Source organism: Trachurus japonicus, chromosome 9, assembly GCF_045865225.1.
Source record: "Trachurus japonicus isolate A0001 chromosome 9, Traja_1.0".
Taxonomy (NCBI): Eukaryota; Metazoa; Chordata; class Actinopteri; order Carangiformes; family Carangidae; genus Trachurus; species Trachurus japonicus.
Window position 1 is genome coordinate 14493514 of NC_140915.1, and position 16095 is coordinate 14509608.

The window sequence follows — 16095 nt, forward strand, 5'->3', positions numbered from 1 at the left end:
TAGATACTAAACAGGGAGATTTAAAGTGATGCATTTCTGTTGAAATCCGTATTATCACCATGAGCTTCCACACTTTTAACACAATTATGATTCATCTCTTTCAATATTACAAAGATTTATTTTTTTATCTGCTTATAAAACATTTGTTGACTCCAAATATTATGAAAACACAAAGCAGACATTCACAATGAAATCTTTCAAATACACAATCACGCACACACACATACACACTATTGAAAGCGGAATTACAAGACTTCCAATAAAAGCAACATCTTGCTTTACATCCACTCATTCAAAGATTCCCCATACAGTAATTGTATGTTCTTTGTGTTGTCAGTCACAGCCCAGTTAAAACACCAGAGTGAGACCAAATGGGTTTGTCAGTCTCTTAAAACGTGTGCCAAAATGTTCCTCTTTGATGGCATGTAGTCTGACATGTTCAGGGAACTGATGTTTAAAAAAAAAGAGGTTTCAGAGTTGTTTCAGTCTGAAGCAATCTCCCCCCCTCCACCCCCGACCACAAGCCTCAGGTGGCCTGAAGCTGCGATCTGGCTTCTCCCTGAGTCAGACCGTTAGACCGGCCGGTGGCCGAGCACGGCACCTCCTTCCTGGGGAGGGCCGAGGCAAACATCGTGTCCAACATGCCCAGCACCTCCAGGAGTTCCTGCTGGTAGTCGATCTCTCTCTCCACCAGATCCTGCAGACGGAGCAGCTGTCGGTCCACGATCGATGACTGGCCGGCGACCGACTGATAGATGTCCAGGATCATCTCGGCCGCCGTTACCAGGACCGGAGCAAACCTGGTGTCAACCAAGTTACTGCAGAAGAAACGGAGAAAGTGTTCATGTGTTACTACACCGACATCAACTGGATTCATTGTGTCTGATGACATACTGCGTCAACTAGGGCTGACCCGATTATCATATTTTGATAATCGAAGCTTCACGGACATAAAATCGATTTTAATCGAAGCTTCGACGGCCGGTGTGGTGCGCGATCGTAACGTCTTACGGGGGGGGGGGGCGCGATCGGAAATAATGAAAGTAGTGGCAAACAAACACTGCTTATCCCCAAAGTCAGGCAGATTTCCAGGATGCCAAGTCGCCTACTCATTTTAATGTAACAATTGCCGATGAGAACCGGTGTCAAAAAGGAAAAAAGGAAGAAAAAAAAAAACAATCGATCACAGACTTAAAGATCGATTACCATGGCAACGAATGAAGCTTCGAAGCTTCGATTTTTTGGGGTCAGCCCTAGTGTCAACAATACTTGATATAGCCTGGAGTGATGAAGTTTTATCTTCGTCTTACCCTATGAGGAAGTTGAGCAAATGAGAAAGTCCCTGCTCATCCCGTCCTGCCAGGGCGTTTTTCAGCGTTCCTCTTCGATCCAGCTCCTTTATAACAGCAACTGTGATCTCTGGTTTTCTGTGTCTTGTCCATGACTAAAAAAAATAAAAATAAAAAATGCATTATGACCCTTGTCTGTGCATGAGAAATGTTCAGACTCCAGTCTCCAGGATAGCCAGTCCAATTTGGTGCCTCAGGAAAGCAGCACGTCACTGGTCTATATTGCACAGACCTTCAACAGAATGATACCATCTGATATGGCCTTCCTGCTTATGTTATAAAAACATGAAATGCATACCTCCAGAGCTGAATCCAAAGCCTTGGACACATTAAACTTCTTCAGCTGCTTGTCGTATTGGGCTAAATGCTGTCTCACTGGCTTACTGACGAGATAATCATCCTGGAAAAAGATGAAAAACATAGAAATAAATTAACAATAGGACAGAAAGAGAATAGTCACAGGAGCCTTAAATATAATAAACAAAATAAAGTTATTAATCATTTCAGACGGTCAACTTTGCTGCATTCAGTCAATCCATCATCACTTGGGGAAATTTTCACATGGACATTAAAATTTGTCTTACAATGTTAAGTTATTTTATGTAAACGTACTTGTTTAGGGACGTAGTTCTTTCCCTTCACAAAAACACGATACGATGGCCGTCGCCTCTGTTGACTAGTGGTCTCTGGTGACTCCTCAGGGCTTTTTCTGTGTTTCAAGCTCAGAATCCCATTGGTCATACCCACGACAATGGACTCATCATCCGGCTGAGGAGAAAGACAGATTCAGTTTTACCATCAGAAATCAAACTCTCGTCTTTACACATCTCTTTGATGAGCAGCAAGCAGGTTCAACATGTCCATTTACAGCTGTGCCGTTGACTGATGTAACAATATGGGGTAATATTATCACTCTGTCTGGGAGAGCGTTTCTTTTTGAAGTCTATTTTTCTTACAAATGAAAGATGGTGATGATGATTGAAAAAAAAGGAGAAATCCAAATCCAAAAGTACTCAAAGCACAAAGTTTAAAACAAATGTCTTGTCAGTTCACCATCTGGGGTTGCACATTGTGTTCTGGAAACCCTGCACCCCCGTGAGGAGAGGATGCACCATTTCATCTCCTTTCAATTCAAAACTGTGGCGATACTAGATCTCTTTGTTTGAAACTGTATCTATAACATTTTGTCAAATGTATGTATGAAGTTTTTTGTTTTTGCACATTTATAGACTATAGCAGTGATTCCAAACCAGTGGGCTGCGGCACACCAAGGTATTGCAAATTTTCCAGTCCCCTCATTTATCTACTACAATTAGCAATGCCTTAAACTTCTCAGTGACTGTGGAGCTTCCTACATGTACATGTTTCCCCTGCTTTCAGTTCAGTCCTGAATGATCAATCTTTATCACTAAAATAAAATAAAAAATGCTCAGAGAATGCATTATTTTCATTGTTTATGGGGTCTGCAAACATTTTATTTAGATTTTCAAGTGGGTCCTGAGTTGGAAAAGGTTGGGAACTACTGGCCTATAGTTTTTCATCTTTTCAGGTTTATGCAGCAGTGAGACAGCTTGCAGGTTGTCAGAACTCTTGAGATCATCAGAAATTTCAGTCGATGGATCACTCAAGATATCATCACTCAACCATTTCAACACTTCTGAAGTTTTTCATCTTGGCTGATTATAACTCAATTAAATTCATTAGAAAATTTATTTTGTTTCACTTACACCTTTCTAAATTTCATTCGTTTTCAAAACATGGAAACGAACAATAAAATGATTCAAGGCTTGAATGTGATTTCTTACCGCCAAAGCTAGACTGAGGATGGAGGCAGCATAGTCGAAGTTGTGGACCACTTTATAGCTGGTTGTGTTGTACACCTTTACATGCCTGGGGGACAGAGAGACGTTCTGCATTAGATCAAATTCACACAAAAGTGGCCTCTGTGATTTACACAATTTAGAACATTTATTTCTTCATCTGCTTTGTCAGACGTGCAAACTGTGCATGCGCCCGTCCCATACCTGTCCAGAGAACCGGACAACAGCCTCTGTCCATTACTGCTCAGAGACAAACAGGTGACAGTTTTATGATGGTTCTTCAGTGACACCAGAGGCTGGCCTCCTTTTAGCAGGTCCCACACTTTCACATATCGGCCACCTAAAGAGAATGACAAGAAAGAATTTGGAGTACAACTCACATCCTGGATGAAGATCATTTAAAAATAATGGTACACTTCCTGGAGACACTGAATGAATGTGGTGCTTATACTGATGATTACCTGCAGAAACAAGGAGACCCTCAGAAGGATAGAGAAGCAGACTCTCCACTGGCTGACCGTGGTCCATGGTCATCACGCTCTTATCCACTCTGGCATCAAACACTTTCAGTGTATGGTCATATGAACCTAAAATTTAGAAATGTAAATTATTAGTCACAAGAAAACAGATCAAAACCAATCTGAGTGTGATAACTAAGATTGTTTTTCTGCAGTAACAATTAAGAGCATTGATTATTCAAATTGTCCGCTTTATAAGTTACTTTCCTTTCATATTCATTTGGTTTTTAATCTCGTATCATATAGTAGCAAATATGTTCTGCTAATATATCATAAAACTAGTAGGGAAGCTCCAAACATTGAAACCAAAAATAAAATTTCCTTCATTTCCTCACACCATTTACAGAGATTCGACTTCCATCTTACCAGTAATGAAGAGATCTGAGTTGAGCTTGCTCGTGACCCCACATCGGATGTAATCTGTGTGTTCTTGGTAGGTATTTAGCTCGGCGGCATTTGGGATGTCCCACAGTCGACAAGTGTAGTCGTCCGACCCAGTGAGAATCTGATAACTGTCTGAGGTGAAGTCAGTTACATGAACCGCCCTGGGAAGGGAAGAAAATACAAGACCAAATTCATATCAGTCCTCTTTTAGCTCTTTTTGTCCAGACTCAAAGTTTATGCACCAGTGAGACAGTTTGCAGGTTGTCAGAACTCTTGAGATCATCATAAGTTTCAGTCGATGGATCACTCAAGATATCATCATTCAACTATTTCAATACTTCCTTATTCTTTTAGGTATTTTACATGTCAACAATTAGTTTTTCCAAGCAAAAAAACACAGTGACATATGGGATACCTACTTTGTGTGCCCTTTAAACATCCTAAGTGCCACCTTCCCACTGACGTCAAACAGCCGGACCACAGAGTCCTCGCATCCCGCCACGAGCAGCTGACCATCGGACCTGAACCTCCCACAGTATGCCGTGTCCTTAAACCGTGTAAATGACTTCACAGGTTCCTGGGAGAACGGCCCATAAATATGTATCTGCAAAGAAAGCAAAGTCAGCATGAGAAAAATCTCAAAGACACTTTGCCCACATGGCCAAGTTAGTGAACAGTGATAACACCATGTATTTTTTAATATGTGAAATGAAGCCAACATACTCTTGTGAATGCTGTCACAGCAAAATTATGTGGAGCCACAGGGGAAATGTCTATGTTTGTGACTGCTCCAAACTCTTTTATCTGGACCGGAGCCTGTGAAGAGGAGACAAATGTGCTATTAAAACTGAGAAACAAATATGAGAACAACACTGACTTCTTTTGTAATAGTTTTGAGGTCATAGGAACATTACAGATGGCATATGGTAGAGGAGACGTACCTTGTAGTTTTTCCAGTACAATGTATCTTGTGTGACTTTCTCTCCAAGTTTGGGATAAACTGGGATTTTCGTGGGTTTAAATGAAGCCATTTCGATGCCTGTGAAGATACAGACAATTAAATAAAAAAGGGACATTATTAAACAACAGATAAGCCACCCCAGATAGATGTTGTTTGACCAATAATAGCTCGATCCACATGAACAATTACAAAGCATCGATTTCATAAAGAAATGCCAAGACACTCACATCATTACAACCCACCACATTATGCAGAGTGCTAAGCTAACAAGTTCACTTTTTCCTAAATGTTTCCGTCACTTAAATGTCTAATTATGCAAGAGGAGCTCGATTAAACTAGACGAGGACAGCGGGTTAGCGTTTCATAAGAGCTCAAATTAAATTCAAGTTGACTCGTTTGAAAGAAAAAGCGACTTATTTGCCAAATGCCTGAACCAACGTGTTCAGTGCAGCACAACTTAGTTAGCACACACGCCGCTTTAGCCGGCTAGCACTCTCCTCCGCTAAAAAACGAGATTCTGCCTTTTCTTACCTTTGAATGAAAATGTCCAGGAGTGAAAACAAATCCCTTCGAGTAGGATGAGTTCAAATTAGATGATTCTGGTGTTGGTTGTCCACAAAAAAACAAAAGTTGCACATTTTAACGAGTGGTCACGTTGCCTCTCGCTGCACAGGAGGACGCCATGATTATAAACCTACCAACTTCCGGTACGGCTGACATGTGTTTTACAGATTTCCAAACTTTTTCTTATTTTATTTATATAGATTTTTTTTTTTTACATAGAACTGGTGGGCTATTGTAATGTATTATTATTATTATTTGTATTATTATATTTATTATTATTATTATTATTATTATTGAATGCATACAAACGATATAACCATATTTGTGTTTTTTTATGATTGAAAAATGAGAGAAATGTGGTATATAATATATATATATTTTATGTTTATTTAGCTCGTCCCATTCTTGGTAATTTAGGTGAATCTTTTTTTTATTATTATTTGGAGTTCACTTTATCAAATCTATTTTACTAGATGTAATATTTCCTATTGTAGAAATATGACAGGACAACACTGACGTTAAAAAAAAACACCTCATCCCATAGATTAAGATCAGGTAACGTATGGTTTGGTACTTTGAACACGGTTTTTGAAAAACTGTGAAGCAGCACAGACAAGAAAGTTATCGATCAGACGACGTCACTTCCGGTCTTCCTTCCTTTCTCCGAGCTTCTGTCGGCGGTGTGACCCGCGTGTTTACACACTCCCAGGTCGGTTCACCTTTCTGTGGCCTTTTTTAAAGCTTCCCCACACTTTGTATGATTTATACTCTGCGTAGAAAGAGCAGGCGACGGCACCACTTTATGTGTCACAGTGCGAGGAAAGCGCCAGTCTCACGTAAAGATTAGTATCAGCTCCAAGAGGCCTGTGCTAGCTGGTTAGCATGGGTTGCTAACTAGCCGACAGTTGAGTTTCATAATTTGATAATAATAATTTCCCCACTCTCGGTGACTGATAGTTTAAATTAAGCATGAGTTTCTCCTTAGGTGTGACACCAGATACAAAAAATCGACTTGTTGTTACAGTTGTTAATTCATTCCTGTACGCTTTGGGGGACGTTTTGAGCTTTTCTTAGCCCCTAAGTTTAGCTGCCCACCTCTGTCTGATGCAGAACTTGAGTCGAGAGTCAAAAAGTGTGTGTGTAGCTATTTTGGGGTGGTGGTGCGTAGCAGCTGTGAATTCTTGTTAGTTTGATGCAAAAGAACAGGGAGGGGGGAATTTGGAGAAGTTGTTGTCTACGTTTGTCAATTCAGTGTAATTTCTAAATGTGTCTTTCTTGTCAATCAAACACTTGTGTCATTTGGCCCTGTGGAAATCAAATTATTCATGTGTTTTGTAGATAAGTGGAAACTCCTACCCTGTCAGTGTTATTATGATGTCATTGACATTTTGAATATTGGTGCTCACACGTTTTACAGCTCTGTGAGAATTTTCTCCCAAATGACCAAACACTGAATTTTATATGTTGTGTCAGATGAAGGAGTCGATAATGAACCAGGAGAAGCTCGCCAAACTGCAGGAGCAGGTCCGCATAGGCGGCAAGGTGAGTTGGGGTACATGTTGGTCATCGACTGACTGTTATATGTAATGTATAAGCATGGTCCCTTGGCTTTGCATTCATACATAATGACACATTGTTGTACTCTGCAGGGGTCTGCCCGCAGAAAGAAGAAGGTGGTGCACAGAACAGCAACGGCAGATGACAAGAAGCTGCAGTTCTCCCTCAAGAAACTAGGAGTCAACAACATCTCTGGCATTGAGGAGGTACTGTAGAGCAAATCCTGTCTGAAGTGCACAGAACTAAGTTAGCAGTGTCTACTTCCTCACAGTGGTGTCACGTAATATCATGTTCTACCCCCTTGAAATGATGAAATACCAGTATGATACAAACGGCCAAATATGACACGCATGATACTGGCAAAATGCATCATATTTTTATCAAATGAAGCTTAATAATTGCTGTATTTTAATGCCAAAACAAATTGTTGACTAAGTTGGCAAAAAAGAACATGCCGTGACATTTTGGTTTATTATCGTGGTTATTTATTAATTCATAACAAAAATATGATATAGTAATTGTCTAAAATAATTGATTCCTCTGCTGAAAGCTTACAGTGAAGTGTCCTCAAGATTTAATAGAACTTGTATACTGCCAGACCAGTTATGTACTCAACGGCACCTAAAATATAATATTTATGGGTTTTTGAAGTTAGTGTTTTATTCAGTCAATTGTTGGACATTGTGTATGGTACAGTTTTGCCAACTTTTGCATCTTCCTCTTTGCCAGTGGCCTCAAATTCCTTATCCCTCTGTTTTTCTTCCTCATTGTTCCCTTCAACTCCATGTAGGTGAATATGTTCACAAACCAGGGGACAGTGATCCACTTCAACAATCCTAAGGTTCAGGCCTCCTTGGCTGCCAACACCTTCACAATCACAGGGCATGCTGAGAACAAGCAGCTCACAGAGATGCTCCCAGGAATCCTAAACCAGCTGGGCGCTGACAGTCTTACCAGCCTCAGAAGATTAGCAGAGACCTTGCCCAAACCAGGTACCCACAAAGCTCATAACTGACCCTTTTACATGCATCAGTATCATTGTGTGATATCTGTCAACAATTTGCTGTTTGTTCTAATTTCATAGCCGGAGAAAACAAAGCTCCCATGGTTGCTGCTGAAGAGGAGGATGATGAGGTCCCAGGTGAGCAATATTACATACCCACTTTTAAATTGATTAGTATTAACTCTGTTTTTTAAACAATCTGTCTTTATACTAAAGCATATAAGACATACACTGACAGGGGCAGACTTCATAACTTATCAAATGGCTGCTATCTTTTGTTGTATTTATATTTAGAAAGTTTGTTTTATTGTTATGCTTATAAATATTATTTTAATACTTATTTTTCCTCCACCATTCTTTAAACTTCTGTTTTCCATTTTCAGATCTTGTTGAAAACTTTGACGAGGCTTCAAAGAACGAGGCAAACTAACAAACACCAGCAAACATTTCAACGCTCCTCTTGGTTCACCGTAGTTATCCGTCTCTGTTATTACTCTGAAGCTACAGATAAAAAGTTGCTTTTTAATTGTTACCTTCACAATCTCGCTGAGACAAGCAACACCGATTTTTTATGACACTTGTTACCTGCCCCTTTTGTTTTATTTGCCTTGTTCTGCAAGTACAAGTGGTATTATTTAACTCTGTGGAATGTGCAGACCTTTTTCTTTCTCACATTGCCTCTCCTGCATTGTGATTCCCACACATCAAAAATGTATTGTTGGAATAAATCATGTAATAAAGATTACATTCATATTTTTCTGTTTTTTTTTTCCAGCTCTACCAATTCTCCATAATATTTCCTTTAAAATGCATGCTTGCTTCATTATATTCAAACATTTAGTGAGAATACTCATATGTTCACAAGGTGGAATATTCCAGAGGAAAACCACTGAAATTTATGTCCTTACCAATGATTACAACAGCACTGCTCATTGCAAAAGCACCAATTGCCGAGGGATTACTGTCACTGTGAATCAGTCGTTGGAGTTGGTTTTCCACCAGTGATAATGTATGAAATCGGCAGTAAGGTGACCCCATCCTGCCATTACACATGCTCAGTGGTTAACCACTAGCAGCGTATCAGATGATAATCTCTCTGTAGCTCTCCAATGCAAAAAATATGGAAACCTGCACTGATGATCTAATGTTTATTCAGTTTCCTGACAACTCATTATCATAAGACCAAAAATAAATGCAATAAGCATACCTTGTTTCCACCTCCACTTTTCACTGGAGTTTATCTCCGGTCTTAAGTTTACTATTTATCTTTATCACTTGTTTCTTTCTTTTCTCCTTTGCTGTGCCTCATGTTACAGTTTCTACATATGAATTCCTTTTTATCACCAGTTTCTATTTATTACATGTATATGATGTTTCTCATAATAACAATATAACAAATGCATTACAGACTCTATGCATAATGTGAACCACAGCGTGCATTGTGGTCATTTACACGATCTGGGCTGCTCAATATGTTGCTCTTCCAGCCAGCTAGTTTCACAATGAACCGTCTGATGTGGGTTTCATGCATGAAAGTTTAAACGCTCTGCATCAGTAGCACAGGGGACATCACACACTAAGATACTCCACTGATTTATTAGAGTATATGCCATTGATTGAACTGTCTCGATAGGGTGGATGTTGAAACTGCTAACTCCTTTAAAAGATTTGATGGCTTAATCTGTAACTGGTTTCACAAAAATAAGGCTTTACTGACTCTTAGTTATAACTAAAGAAGCTATCAGCATGTAATATTGAAGTAAGTGCTATCAAGTTAATGGTAAGTTATTTGTGTAATAGGCAACAATGTGTGCAATTGTATGTGTCAATTTCAGACAATGGTGACCACCATGCAATGTGGTGTCCCCCAGGGGAGTTTCCTCGTCCCATTACTGTACTCAATGTATGTGAATGATAAACCTCATGTAGGCCTACTTAATACAGCATCCATGGAAATCTATGAAAATGATGTGTCAGTAAATGAACTATTGCAAGAGGACGTAATATTACCTAATTGGGTCAGTGAGAATAGGCTTATGGTGAATGTTTCAAAAAACTAAGAGTATAATGCTCGAGATATATGTTAAGATCTAATCCGGAACATGTAGCTGTTGACCAGGTTAGAGAGGCCATATTGTTGGGTGTGATAGTTGATGAAACACCGTCTTGGTCGACACATATTGATGGAGTAGTGTCTAAAATGAGTACCGGTAGAACCATTTCAATGATAAGAAGGGCTGCACATAGTCAGGCTCAATAGTTAAACTGGTATTGCAATCTCTTGTTCTATCCTGTCTGGACTATTGCCCAACAATATGGTCTAGCGCCACAAAACCAGACTTAAAGACCGGGTAAACCAAGAATAAATATGTTTCAAGTTTATAATACCACAGGAAAACATATTATTAACCACTCTGCCAAATTTGGAGGACTAAAAAAGTCGTTAAGTATATAAAATTCTGCATCAAAGTTGTCAATAAATGAGCAGTTTTCTCTGCTTCCAGGCGGTGAGGGTGTGTCCGCTGCAGGCAAGGAAACCAGGCCTAATTAATATGTTAAGAAGAAAAATACTGAATTTGGTTTACCCGGTCTTTAAAAAAACGCTGTCTTGGATGACAGTAGAACAAAGACTGGCTTATAGTTTGGTGACATTTCTGTTTAACATTTATGATTTTGGAAAACAAGACATGCCTTGAGTGGTCACTTTGCCCTGCCTAGTAGTAATAGTGTCTCTCTAGGAAGTATTCAACCGTTACACTGAAAGTCTTATGTTTGAGAAACATACAGTAGTTGCATTAAAATGATGCGGCCAAAATGAACACTACAGATCAGTCTGAAACATCTATGTGAACCAGTCCCCTGGACTGAAGTGACTGGGACACAGTACTGAGCACTGTGTTTCCTAGAAGAGGGTTTTTTTTTTGTAGATAGATATCTAAGTATCTGCCAAAATGAGGTGGCTTGTTCACAACTATTCATGTGATTTAAGTGGAAAAAAGAAGTTGGATGACTGTAAACTATTTGAATTTAAAAAAATCTCTTCAGGGGAAAGGAAAGGGAAAGCTAAAATGAAAAAAATGATATTCAAATATTTACAGCTACAATGAAACCGCAAAACTGCCACAAAAATATTGAAATTTTATCATATTGTAGATACTCTGTTGTCCTTAGAGTCTGAATAATTTTGTTTTCAGACACATTCCTCCTTTTATTCCCATTTATACACATCAGTAATCACCTTTGACCAGGAGGTGCAATGATTACATACTGAGTCTCAGTAACCAGTTTTGAGAAGATACACTCTATCTATCAATAATAAATCACATTGTCACAATCATTTCATGGGATGAGGTAAAACATATTAAAAATTTGATTTGAACTTTATGGGCAACAATGTATGTACCACTTCAAATTTCGAGCAGTAAAAGTGTAAAATACAACAGTATGTGGTGGGACTACTTATTTGATAATGTAATATCCAGACCCCTGTAGAGGCTACAATTAAGAAGTAGCACTTATCTACCAGTCTACAGTTGTGGGAATATTTTTAATGTCAGTGGACATCATTGCAGTTAAAGATTGCTATCACCAGGGTGAGCCGTCACCACAAGTCATCACAGTTATTGAGATAAGTTCTCGAACTTCTTGAAAGTACAAACATGAATAATACTTTTGAAGGAACTGAAACTTGTCACAAGCTATTTCAGACTGATATGACTTACGCACTGAAGTTTCGCAGAATCTTAGAGGGTTAGGGGTGTGTTTCTATCACACTGACAGGGTAAACTATTTTTAAAATATACACTAAGGTGTTAGCTCACTGTAAAAGGACAAAAAAAAAAAAAGACTTCTAACTACAAATACCAATGTAGAACCCAGATGCACGATTGGACAGCTTTGTTTATTATGGAAGTACATCACCCTGTGAAAAACATAATATTATCATATGATTTACATATATGTAAGTGTAAACATAGATGACCTAAAGGATTGTAGCCTATTTTATTGATGATGACGACAAAGAAAATGTATTCCCCCATGACAGGGCAGGAAAGTCCAGTCTCTTTTCGCTTTTTGTGAATATCCTTTGAAAGAAAATTATTTATAACTTTAGCTATAATACTGCCTTGTTATCTCTGGGATTGAGTGTAGGATTAAGACTATTTTATCATTAATGTTATGATATACTCATAAGACAACAACTAATGGCATTTTTCATTATCAGGTATCTGCACATCCCTTATTCAATAAACATATCAATAATTAAAATGTCTAATTGTTTACTGTTACTAATATATATAGAAGCATACATATTGATCTTAGTTCTTTAAAAAAAACTGACTGCAAATGGTTAATAGCTAAATAAACAAGTGATTTTAGAGAGTATGTCATAGAAGAAGCTGTCACCTTTAAATGAGATAAACATTTGTAAAAAACAAATAAATAAATAAGTAAATGACAGTGTCGACAGGCTCATAACCCATCATTTCTGTATTCAGATCATTTTAAGTGAACTGGGCTTGGACAAATAGGATTTGCATCGAAACTACATGTTTGGTTCTCATAAAGATAGAAGATCAAATGTACTTATACATGTGTGTGCGTATGTTTGTGCGTGTGTGTGTGTGTGCGTGCGTATTAATCAGATACAACATGATGTCAAATACTGTGTATCCTAAATGTCAGGGGTAACCCCCCGCCCCACTCAACACCCTCACAGTTCATTTGTTTACAAATTTGGTTTGCAAGAGGAAATGCAGCACTGCCCAACACCTCCGCAGCTTATCTTGGTTTCTTTCACACCTACAGTGTTAGTTTTACTGCTATGATTACGGTGGTGATAATATATGCTTTATTCAAAGATATATAAATGGTGACAGTGGTCAGTAAGAGCATACAGTCGTCAGAACTACTACGAGTGAACTTCTGCTCTTGACTTTTTTTTTTCTCATAGCATCGCCTCAGTGAAATTTCATCCAAATGGTAAGGAGTAACTTGGAAAATGCTAAATTCTGTAAAGATTTTTTTAAAAACATTATATTTGTAATTTGTTCAGTTGATGTGGCCACTGATTTCTAATACTACAATGCTATCCTGATTACAATTACATTATCTTATCCTATTTTTTTTTTTAACTAAGAGCATTCAGTCATCTGAAATGCCAGGTTTTTAGTAAGATGGTGTAATTACTTATGTTTTAATGCAAGTAATCGATACATTTCAATATTTGTATCCTCTTGTCATCACAAAATACCTCAGCAGATTTTGTCCGTCTGGATTTTTGGGTTTCTGCTCATTGGCCCCACTGGAGCACATGGACCCCACAACTTTCCAGAAACCTGTATGTAACATTTAAGGTCTATGTAGCTTTCTAATATCAAGGTATTCCCCATATTCTCAGTGGCTTTAGATCTGATTGTTTATTAATATATGTGTTTTTGTGCATTGGTATGTGTAGTTGTTGTGGCAAAGAGGAATAAGGAACCAGTGACACTCACCTGTAATGCACGTGTCATCGATGTCACTTGGAAGTTGGAAGATGAAGTGATTGAGGAGGATGACGAAGATTACGAGCAGGACGGCACAAATCTGACTATCTCAAATATAGAGTCACCCATGTTGGGAAAGTATAGCTGCATGAGTGGAGACGAGGAGCTATCATCCACCCATCTACTGCTGGAGGTTGCGGAGGAAGAAAGTCTGGGTGAGATCATCAATTCATTTTTGATCTTCTCTGGTGTAGCCTACAGTACATATTGCACAAGTGACAATATTATCTGAAAAGAGGAACACAGAGCCCAAGTTAACACTGACAAAGCTTGTTTTAGTCTCAAAACTCCCCATTAGGAAACTGAAACTCTCTGAATTGTGCAATTTTGCAAACAAACAGCACATTCAGAAAATGTTAAAACCCCTCAGATTATTTTATGTTCTGTTATATTGCAGCCTTAAGCCTGAAAAAAAAAAAAAAACACAATTCAGCTTTCACCAAACTTCACTCAATAAAAAAAATGACACCGTTTTTTTTAATTTTAGCACAAGCCTGCAACATAACAAAATACTTTCTCTTTGTTTCTTTTACTAGACTTGTCTTGACTTTGTCATAATTTTTTCTCCATTTGTGTGAATGTTTTTACAGATTCTTTGACATGTTGGGCAAACTCATATGACTGTACCTTCAACTGTACCTTCATGGGTGCATATTCCACAGTGCGTCTTGGAATGGGTGATGACTGGTAAATGACAAAAAATAAGAAAAAAACAGATAGTTAACATAATGAATATCTCAATTTAATATTTCATCCTATGTCTGTTTTCCTGTTTGCCTCTGTAGCCGTGAAGGTAGGAAGTCGTGTCAGTGGGTCACCAGCAGTGCTAAACTCCCAGATGGGAAATTTCAGTTTGTGCTGTCCCACTCCCTCTCACCCTACGCTGAGGAAACCACCAAGCTTGAACTCACTGCCGAGGCCATCATCAACAACTCCTTTCTCAGGAGAACCAAGAGATTTTATCTCAGAGATATCAGTAAGCTACATTCAGCTGAACGTTATCAAGATATGACGGAGACAGAGAGCAAGGGAAAATATTTTAACTTTTCTTTATCTTTCTTTCCAGTTCAACCCGACACTCCACAGATCGTCAAGTGTCAGGAGCAGGGCGAGGAGCTGAATGTGACCATCGATCCTCCATCCAGCTGGTCCAACCCCCACAGTTTCTTCAGGCTGGAGCATGAGATTCAATACAAGTTGAGAGATGATGGCAAAAAGATAACGGTACACACAAGTTTATAACAAAACCAAGTCTATTGATCACTTAGTGCCTGTCCTGTCTTTCTCTTCAGTGTGTTTTATTTTCTTGCTGTGTCATCTGTCTGATTTTAGGTCAACAAATACTCACCCGCTATGATTGAGAAGAAGATCAGCATGCTGAGGGTTCGCTCCAGAGATCCTCTGGTGGTCTCCAACTGGAGCGAGTGGACTCCTTGGAAAAATGTAACCAAATGATATTGCCTGAGTCCAGCACTGCTCTGTCTTTGGTCTTATGTGTCTACAATTTCCTGTCATGTCCTCTCACATACCCTTTATCACTTTGTTTTTTTGTCTGTCTCCCTTTGATCAAAAAATAGTACAGCTCTCACCAGATGCTTAGTAACACTTTGAGAGATTTTCTTTATGATATAGATCGATACAAACATCAGCACTTTATTATTATTTTTATTTATTTATGACTATTTATGACAAACGATTTATTTATTTATTTATTATTTATGGTAAATCATGCACACATAGCCTACATTTAGAGATAGGCTTTCTTCCTAAGCTGTTTCCAAGTTTGGGATCCTAAACATCAGAGGTTCATTCGAGGGCTAAAGAAGTTCCCCAGGAAATGAAGACGCTAGACAGATGTACTGTACATCAAAATCTAAAGATACCTTTGTAATACATAGCTTGTATTAGATCTGCATCAGAAATTAAATTTGAATTTCATCTGTAGGAGTCCAGTTCAGCCTGCACTTCATATTTCTTTTCCCTGTGGTTTCTCTTTAAGTGTGTTGGTGTTTCTGTGTATTTTGGTGGTTTTGTGCTGTGCAAAAAAAAAAGGCTATTAAAAGGGCATGTTGCTTCCTTCCTGATATATGTTCCTTCTTCATTTATCTGTTGCTCATTACATGTATTACATGTGCTCACTCACTCAGACACATAGGAATCCCTGTCATTGTTAAACCACTTCTATGTACATAATGACAATGGACAATATGGTTGAAATCTTATACTGTATGCTCTTTAATTTTTTCAACTCAGTCTAAGGTCAAACCAGCATATTTAACTGCTGAAGTCTATTGTTTGAAAATAATAGCCTAAACATTATACTCTTTTAAAGAATGATCTTAAAAAGGAAAATGTGTTATAGTGTTCCATAATGTCTTAGCTTACCATAA

The 16095-nt window shown here is 38.4% G+C and overlaps 3 protein-coding genes across 3 annotated transcripts; 2 read left to right on the forward strand and 1 right to left on the reverse strand.

Moving 5' to 3' along the window:
• Positions 1–98: 98 nt before the first annotated feature.
• utp15 (UTP15 small subunit processome component) lies at positions 99–5720 on the reverse strand. The gene is made up of 12 exons (XM_085786081.1): positions 5564–5720; positions 5013–5110; positions 4795–4887; positions 4491–4675; positions 4054–4232; positions 3631–3756; positions 3374–3509; positions 3155–3239; positions 1962–2117; positions 1648–1749; positions 1311–1444; positions 99–818 (listed from the first exon to the last, which is right to left on the reverse strand). Exons 2-12 carry the CDS (start codon positions 5100–5102, stop codon positions 527–529), a joined length of 1578 nt encoding a protein of 525 aa, XP_085642207.1. The 5' UTR covers positions 5103–5110; positions 5564–5720; the 3' UTR covers positions 99–526.
• A 551-nt stretch (positions 5721–6271) lies between these two features.
• Positions 6272–8905, forward strand: LOC146981121 (transcription factor BTF3-like). The gene is made up of 6 exons (XM_085786083.1): positions 6272–6305; positions 7070–7138; positions 7246–7359; positions 7944–8145; positions 8238–8294; positions 8540–8905. The coding sequence occupies exons 2-6, from the start codon at positions 7070–7072 to the stop codon at positions 8584–8586; spliced, it is 489 nt and encodes a 162-aa protein (XP_085642209.1). The 5' UTR covers positions 6272–6305; the 3' UTR covers positions 8587–8905.
• A 4565-nt stretch (positions 8906–13470) lies between these two features.
• il12b2 (interleukin 12B 2) lies at positions 13471–15288 on the forward strand. The gene is made up of 6 exons (XM_085788242.1): positions 13471–13501; positions 13615–13860; positions 14296–14392; positions 14491–14681; positions 14772–14929; positions 15038–15288. Exons 1-6 carry the CDS (start codon positions 13471–13473, stop codon positions 15158–15160), a joined length of 846 nt encoding a protein of 281 aa, XP_085644368.1. The 3' UTR covers positions 15161–15288.
• The last annotated feature ends 807 nt before the right edge of the window (positions 15289–16095 follow it).